The 8,757-nt window shown below is 36.6% G+C and overlaps 1 protein-coding gene across 1 annotated transcript; it reads right to left on the bottom strand.

The window, feature by feature from the left end:
• Positions 1-1,814: 1,814 nt before the first annotated feature.
• LOC134302136 (endothelin-3) lies at positions 1,815-7,102 on the bottom strand. The gene is made up of 4 exons (XM_062987184.1): positions 7,099-7,102; positions 6,006-6,234; positions 2,557-2,688; positions 1,815-2,022 (listed from the first exon to the last, which is right to left on the bottom strand). The coding sequence occupies exons 1-4, from the start codon at positions 7,100-7,102 to the stop codon at positions 2,007-2,009; spliced, it is 381 nt and encodes a 126-aa protein (XP_062843254.1). The 3' UTR covers positions 1,815-2,006.
• Positions 7,103-8,757: the final 1,655 nt, after the last annotated feature.

Genomic DNA, 8,757 nt, shown 5'->3' with positions numbered 1-8,757 from the left:
AGAGCTCTGACCGCATCTCCACATAACATTTTTGTTTGTAGTGTTTTTAATATAATTTCTGTTGATACTTTATATATAAGTCAAAATATTAGTTCTATTATTTCATTTTGATAAATGAAACGTTACTGACATGTTAAGCAACGTGTTGTCTTTATATACACTGTATGTATGAAATAAAGTGGTACAAAATTTAATGCAATATGCTGTAGTCGATGCACTTCCATTGTTACTCAAGTTATTACATCAGATTCAGAATGTATTCAGACTCCTAGACTGTCTACACTCTTTAGTGTGTTTTGAATTTAATTTTAAATAAATATAATTGCCATTTTCCCCATTAATCCACACACACTTATAATGACAGGGTGAAAACATGTTTTTTAAGTTTTTTGAAATAGCAAAAAAGTAATTTCTTACATTAGAGTTACTAATATATTCAGATTCTTTAATACTACGTAGAAGCGCCTTGGCAACAATTATAGCTCCTACAACACCTAGATTTGTGCAGTTTATCCAGTTCTTCATGGCATATGCTCTTCAGGTTGCTCCACAGTTGTTTATGGGATTTCAGTCTGGACTTTGGCTAGGTGTCTGAGTTTCTTGTAATTCTCTTTATTCAACTGTCCCTTAATTTTCTCTTAATCTCTTAGTCTCGCCACAGAGAAACACATTTATAGTATAATGCTGCCACCACCATGTTTCACTGCAGAAGTGGTAGCCAGGTGATGTGCAGTACTTAACATTTTGCTTGATGTTCTACCAAAAGAGTTCAACAAACCAAAGAAGTCCTTTATATTCTGTTTTGCAATCTCCAAGAGAGCTGTCATTTACATAAAAGTGTCTGTTGTCTTGCTGCTCTGTCATAATTGTCTGAGTTATAGACTGCTGCAGAAATGGTTGCCTGTTCAGAGAATTTTTGAAGCTCTTATAAAGTGACCATTTGGTTTCTTCTTTCTTCCTGACCAAGGCCCTTTTTTCCTGGATGTCTAGATTTGGCCAGAAGGCCAACTCTCAGAAGGTTCAATGTTGTGCCAAATGCAAAATTACTACTGTGGTCCTGGGGAACACTTAAATCCTTAGATCAGGGCAAGCATATGGAGCAATATCCATGTTTTGGCACAATTTGGTCACAGACATATATAGACAGTTCCTTGGACTTCATAGCTTGGACAACACTGTGTACATTGTAGGCCATTATAGACCCAGATGTGTAAATTTCCACATGATGTCTAATCAGTTCAAATTGCATTAGGTGTTGGGAGTCCACATCTCAAGGATAAATAAAGCGAGTATTCATTTTGAATGAATTTTTGTAAAACTCTAGTGTTTACTGATGGATAAAAATGGCAATTCTATCCATTCAAAATCAAATCCACAGCACAATAAAGTGTGCAAAAATGTTTTGAATACTTTGTATACATCAATATATTGTGAATACTGGATAAATAATGATACATTCTATAAAACCAGTTCATCAGCAGGTGAAATGTTTTGCTTTATGTAGTGTTTCTCTAGTCGTAATCTTTAAGTGCTGTCTTATGACAGGCATTTCCACACAGTCTTGTAGACAGCAAATCTCACCATTCATGAATGTCTGTTGGATTCAAAAGCAAGATCAGAGCAAACGTTAAACTTAATTCTTGTCCTTGAGTATCTTTAGTAAAGACGTTTAGGCACAGGTCAATAGTCTGTCTGAACAGTCAGCCTTGGTTATCGCAGAAAACAAGACAAGCTGAAATGTGATTTGTTCAAAAATAGTTGTGTTAAACACTCTCCTATCAAATTACACTCTGGTTTACTTTTATTGTCCAGGCTTTTCTGTAAGTGTTCCACAAAACCTCCATTGTGTCTCTTGTCTTTCCTGTCATGTCTCCCTTAGATAATCCAGTTTCTCCTCCCCTTCAGACAGAGGTAAGCTCTTTCTTTAGATTAAGTCCAGGTGTTAGGACAGAGGAATGCATGGGCGGGACAATTCCAACATGGCTTAGCTCCCTCACAACAGATGGTCATGGTGACCTCCCTCTAAAGACACAGAAAGACAACAATCAAGTCAAAAGCTGATAAACTTTTATACCTTTTATACATTTTAACTGGGTTCGGTGGACTTAGCCACTCCAAAACACAATTTTTTTTCTTTTTAAACCTTTTTTGTTGTACATTTACTTTGACATTCCCTCCACCATATTTTGCAGTTAAAATGAGGTGTGCAGATAATTCTAAAAATATTTTTGTGCATTTCTGTTCAATTTGATCTCAACTTAAGGTTTTCTTAAAATAAGCACATGTACAGATCCCTTAGATTCTTTTTGACATTTCCAGTGGTGCATGTGCTCTTAGCATGATCTTTGCAGAATTCCTACTCCTAGGGAGAATAACACATAGTTCTAAATATCCTCCATTTGTAGAAAAGACACACACAAGCTTATAATCGTCTTGAAGATATTCAGCTATTCTAGGTATTCAGCTTTTTCAAAGGTTCTCTGAAAAATGTACGACGCATAGTTCACATGAACAAGATGTACAGAATTAGCAGATCAATGTGATGATTCAAATTACCCTTTAGAGCAGAAGCTGCTGCACCATGAATCATTGTGGAGAGCGCACGCACATCGCTGAGTTGTTTTATCAGCCAGAGAGCGACGTGCTCGTGAGCCTCTGTAACTGGACAGGCCATACGGGACCATGCGCCTGTCAACACAGCACCAACAGGAGAGAATCGTTACCTCAACTCATAAGCTGTTATAGACACAACATCATTAAAAGATATAAAAACAAACATATTTAAATCTATAAAAATATATACTTTCAACAAAATCAAAAGCATTGTGTATTACATGAAGTAACACAGAGGCTAAAATTCCTTTCTGATTAACATAGAGAGAAACAGAGTATAACACAAATAACTATAAGCATGTTGACCACATAGTTTATTGCTTAAAGTCAATGGGTTTAAAATAGGTATACACCCACACTGCAGTGGGATACTCCTCGGTTTGAAACTCGACATTGCCACCGGTCGACTGGGGTCCATCTAGTGGCATAATTGGCAGTGCCTGCAGCAGACATGGTTCTGCTAGGGCGGGATGACCGGACTATGTGCGTGGGGTCTTCAAACGCTGTGTAAGGACCCTGATTAGCAGATAGAGAGGCATGTGCAGAATGCATAGGTGAAAAAGGGTTCTGCTAAGGGCTGCGCACGGGTCGGAGGAAGCGTGAGAAGCAATATACCCACCTCGACTGCAATGGCGGATCAACCATCAGCAGAAGACAAATTGACCATGCTAAATTGGGAGAAAATGCATAAATAAAATAGAAAAAAATAGGTATTCACCTAAAAAGGCAGCTGTAGCCTAGTGGTTAAGGTACTGGACCAGTTATCAGAAGGTTGCCAGTTCAGGCCCCACCACTGCCAGGTTGCCACCGTTGGGCCCTTGAGCAAGGCCCTTAACCCTCAATTGCTTAGATTAGCTTTGGATAAAAAGCGTCTGCTTAATGTCGAAAGTATAAATGTAAAAATAATTTTTATTGGGGTGGTGGTGGGGTGGGGTGATTTAAAATGGTCAAGGCCTCACGTTGCACCCAGTGATTAAAAAAAAAAAAAACGAACCCATTGCAACACTAAGCAGGATACAGAGGTGATAAAACATGATGATGAAGATCATTTTCATTACATTAGCTCTTTATTTATAGTCAACATCAAGCCATGATACAAAAAACAATGCTAAAAACCTTAGCAATTTAATATAATGTAATGTCAATAATGTAAATAACTGTAGACTTATAATTGTTGATACCTAATATAAGTGTTCAACTGGTGAGACAATATGTATCGTATAATGGTCATAACATCAATTATTTTTAATTATATGCTTCAGTGTGGGACAGTTTGGGAAAGGCTATTTTATTTTTGAGCATGTCTATAAAGACATGGTTTGATTGATATGGTGTGGAGGAACTCCAGTGGTCTGCACAGAGTGCCTCAACCACACTGAACACCTAATGGATTAACTGGAATGTTGATTCCAAGCCAGGCCTTCTCGTCCAACACTAGTTCCTACCCTCACGAATAAAAAACTCCAAAATTGTGTGGAAAGTGTTCCCAGAAGAGCGAGGGCTGTTAAAGCCGCAACTTCATATAAATGCTTGTGGTTTTTGAAGCAGGTTTCACCAGCTGTAGTTAATCATGTGGAATTAGTCAGCTTTGCTACAAAATTAAATGAAATAAAATAGCATTACAGAGTATTCTACAACAAATGAATAATCTAAGTCGCTGTGTGTATACTTGGACAGAATTATGTGTTCTAATCATTTAGTTACAGTAAAAACTGCAGAAATCTGACCACAAGTATCCGGATACCTTAAGATGAGCTTGTTGGACACCACTTTTTAAAACCATAGGCATTAATATTGTGGCACCACCATCCTAACCTTTAATGCAATAACAGCCTTTACTCTTTTGGAAAGGCTTTCCCCAATATTTTGGAGTGTGCCAGTGGGAACGTATGCCTATTCATTTGAAAGAACACTAGTAAGGTCAAGCATTTATGTTAAACAGGAGGGGATTGCGCACAATCAACCTGCCAACTCGTCCCAGTTGTTTTCAACATATTCAAAGGCATATAATTGATTTTACATAATTGATTTTATACATCTAATAGTAATAGGTGTGTTCAAAAGAGGTCAACAATTAGAAAGGGTGTCCCAATACTTTTGTTCATAGTTACAATGAATTACATATTTCTTACCTAACTATGTAAAACCTTTAACTTAAACTGAATCAAATAAAAACACCAAATTACTTTACTGGTCCACATTGCTTTCCCTACTTTTCTAAAGTCTTTCTTTTCTATTTGATTTGTCATCGGTGAAAGTGCTGCTTCATCAGAAATGAACTAATTAATTCATTCATTGATAACTTACTCCATTGAGAACCTGTAGCATTATACCACCATGTTTCTGCCGAACCTAACAAAGCTATAACATCAGCATGGCATGAAAGATCATAGAACACAGTTGCTTCGTGCTATACAGTAGATTAAATCTGACGGTTCCATGCTTTCTACATAGTGCACCATGTGGCGCTATGTGTTTTCAGTTTGGACTGTCATGACAAAATCTGGCAACATAATCAAAAAGCCAAGTAATAACTACGCCCAGCAGTAAGGTTAGTAATACCCTCAAGAGGTGAGATAAAACTCCTTGGCAGTTTGAGTGTGTTGCCCTGCAATTACATTTACATTTTCAGCATTTAGCAGACGCTTTTATCCAAAGCGACTTACACAGTGAGCGGAACACGATGAGCAATTGAGGGTTAAGGGCCTTGCTCAGGGACCCAACAGTGGCAACTTGGTGGTGGCGGGGCTTGAACCGGCAACCTTCTGTTTACTAGTCCAGTACCTTAACCACTGAGCTATCACTGGCCCTTATTTATGTATTATTAGGGGCCACCACAGCTGATCATTCTGGTCTGCATACCAAAAATGGCAAGTTTGTACTTTCTGATGGAACCCTTCTTCTTTTATCTGGGCTTGTGACCAGAACTGTGACAAGTGCACCTCCCAATGGTTAGGCTGTTTGACCACCCCCGAAACAGTCAAGCACTGCTGAGATTTGAGATTTGAACCCTGGATATTAGAGGTAGTGGGCTAGCGTGATATAGTGCTGCGCCACCTCAGCCCCCTTTTATTCACTCATTTTCAAGAACTGCTATATAAGCAATGAAAAAAGGTGGACTGGTCCAACAAATTCTGTGGACAGCCATGCACATGCATGTGTGCATCATTTAAGCAATAGGGAATTCTTTTTCATTGCTGACTGTTGGTTTGGATAGGTTTATTATGGCAATATGTAAAAAAATAGGAAAGGTCATATCTAAGGTTGTATTACATATTATGGTTCATGTGCTTGAGTGAAGAAATTATTAGCAGGGAAGCACTTCAATAACTTGCTCTTAAAAGAGCATCTGAAAAGTGCTGTAAATGTGAAGGTAAATGTCATAAACTCACTCTGGTGTGTTGACCCAGATGATGTCCAGATGGCAATAGTAAACACACTCCTTGTCTTTATATGTATAACACGTGCACCGCTTGGCTCTTTTTTGCGGAAAACTGTAATTCGGTATCGCCTCAACGTTGCCGAGTCCTCTTGACTGTTCTTGAGGCACGACTGATGTTTTCAGCTTCAGGCTCTGCTGCACAGGATCCACCGTGCCCTCCGATTTCAGTGATGAAATGCCTAAACGGAATTCAATGTTGAAAAACGTAAGCTAAGCTGGAAAAAATGATCAGTTAGTACATTAAAATTCTGCATTAAATAATTTACGGCTTTACAATTTTTTAATCACTCAACGAAATCTGTCAGTAGATTTTGATATTATTTTCATTTTGTCTCCTTTAAAGACAAGTATGGGCCAGACCAATAGCTTGTTGGGCATCATATTCTCATAGGCATTAAGAGTTGGTGCCTGCTTCACAGCTACAACAGTCTTTACTCTTCTGGAAAAAGCTTTCCACCACATTTTGAAGCATTTCAGCCACAACAATTGCTAACAGGTGTAATTAATCCATTATATACAAGAAATGATATGCTTTCAACTTTGCAACAACAGTTTAGGGAAGGCCCTGCATTATTGTGTCCCTGTGCATGAATTTTAAATGGTAAGTTCAGATGGTTAAACCACACCAATTTCTAACAGGTGTCTTTTTTTTTTCATTTTTTTTTCATTAACTGTTTTATCCTTGTCAGGGTCCCGGTGGGCCCAGGAGACACTAAGCACAAGGCAGGAATACCCTGGGCAGGGTGCCAATCTATTATAAAGCTTCAAAATTACCCCAGACCTCAGCGGCCTGCTTACAGGTGTATAAGATAAAGGTTTGTAGAAGACTTTTTCCTCTTATAAATCCAGTTCCAGTAACAGTATGTAAGGCATTTTACATGGTCTCTATTACAACAGCCTTATCAAGGTACTTCAATTTTATTTGACCTTTCTTTTGAATTGTGCAGAGGGTGTAATGATGATTCTAAATTTCCACTAGGTGCGAGTTAATGTCTGAGTGTATCATTTATTAAGTCCTGACCCACTATTGAGTGATTTCTGACCCATCGTCACCCTTTCCTGAAAATTTCCTGAAAAATAAAAGATCTGGTTAGTGCTCACAGTATTAAAAAAGATTTACACTTTTAATTTTACTTAATGAAATGATAAATAAAATAGAACATTTGTTAAGCATACACATGTAACAAAAGAATGTTACAAAATGTGGAATAAAAAATCATATATTAGGTCTAAAAATTTAAATGTAAAAATGCTATAAAATGTAACATACAAAGTTTATGTGTAACAAATGTTTTAACAGTCAATTAAAACAAATTCAGTCCAGAGGTAACACTATGCAGAATAACATAATTTTTACATTTTTATCTAACAATCTGGTTAAATATGTAATATACCTAAATATAATGTAAATATGTAATTTACCTGATATATACAGTATATATATATATATATATATATATATATATATATATATATATATATATATATATATATATATATATATATATACTCTGTTAAAATTTGTTCCAATCCTAGGGTTATGAAATACAATACAAAATATATGATCATAATTTTTTATAATAAAAGGTTTATTTTTAATAACCCTTTTTAAATGAAATATATCCTAGAGTAACAACAAGCCCCAAGATCTTACACCTACAAATAATTAATTGTGCTACCATCAAAGGAACAAACCTGCTATAATATAAAAATAAGAAGTAACCAAATAGCTCTGATTAGGGCTAAATTTATTTGCTGTAAAATGTTCTTTTAAACAGTTTTTTTTTTTAACTTTTACTAAATAAACATAATGTAGCCTAGAAAACTATAAAACATTTGTTAAGCATTTATGTATTCATAAACAGTCTATTGAATCTGAATCTAATCCTGAATCTAACATGTTTTTTTTATTTTGATTATCATTAGCAAAAATCAAACTTTTAGATTTGTTCAAAGCATTTTAACAAAAAATCTTTATTTATTTCTTTTTCAAAGCTATAAAACATGATTAAGGATGAACTTTGTGAGTTCACACGCCTATTAACACGTCTTAAACACAAACACCTACAGATCAAAATGTTCCAGAAATAAACTAGCTAATTTGTGCAGTGGACAAATTAATCATTCAAACAAACCTGTACCGTTAACGTGGGCAGCCGTCAGTGCAATTATAATAAAAACTCCCAAATCCAGAAGAGATGTCATGACTATCCTCAGTACAACGTGTCCAATAATAAAAGAAGGTAATGAGGAAGAAGAAGACACGTTCAAATTAGTTCCAAACTTGGATGAAGATGATGATGGAGCATACAGGCTGTAAAAGTTATGTTGATGCAAAAGGAAGGCATATTCCCAGTGAAGCAGGCACTTTCTTTTGTGCTCTCAGGTTGCACACACAAGTATGTGCTTCTTTATGAGATGTTAAGCAGTAACAGCAGTACTAAGTCCCAGCAGCTCGGGTGACTGTGTGTAGCTCTTAGGCAGTGAGCTTTTATAAACCTATACAGCCCACACAGCACCACCCTTTTCCACCACCCCAAACCCCCCGCAGGCACACACTGCATCCGTGTGATATAATCTGCACCTGCACCTCTGGGTTATTACTAAAAAAGTGTTACAAAAGAAGGAAGCTTTTGTATCTTGCATCACCAAGTATTAAATGTACACTGTAAGACCAAAAGTATGTGCAGACTTTTCCTAAG

Source organism: Trichomycterus rosablanca, chromosome 24, assembly GCF_030014385.1.
Source record: "Trichomycterus rosablanca isolate fTriRos1 chromosome 24, fTriRos1.hap1, whole genome shotgun sequence".
In the NCBI taxonomy this organism is placed as follows: domain Eukaryota; kingdom Metazoa; phylum Chordata; class Actinopteri; order Siluriformes; family Trichomycteridae; genus Trichomycterus; species Trichomycterus rosablanca.
The sequence above is the reverse complement of the archived record's forward strand: the minus strand, read 5'-3'. Positions and strand labels throughout refer to the sequence as shown.

Excerpts from the sequence above, each read along its gene's own strand:
- LOC134302136 (XM_062987184.1), bottom strand. Across the intron at positions 2,689-6,005 it reads ATCTGGGTCAACACACCAGA|GCGCATGGTCCCGTATGGCC; the intron begins GTGAGTTTATGA and ends CTGTGTTGACAG.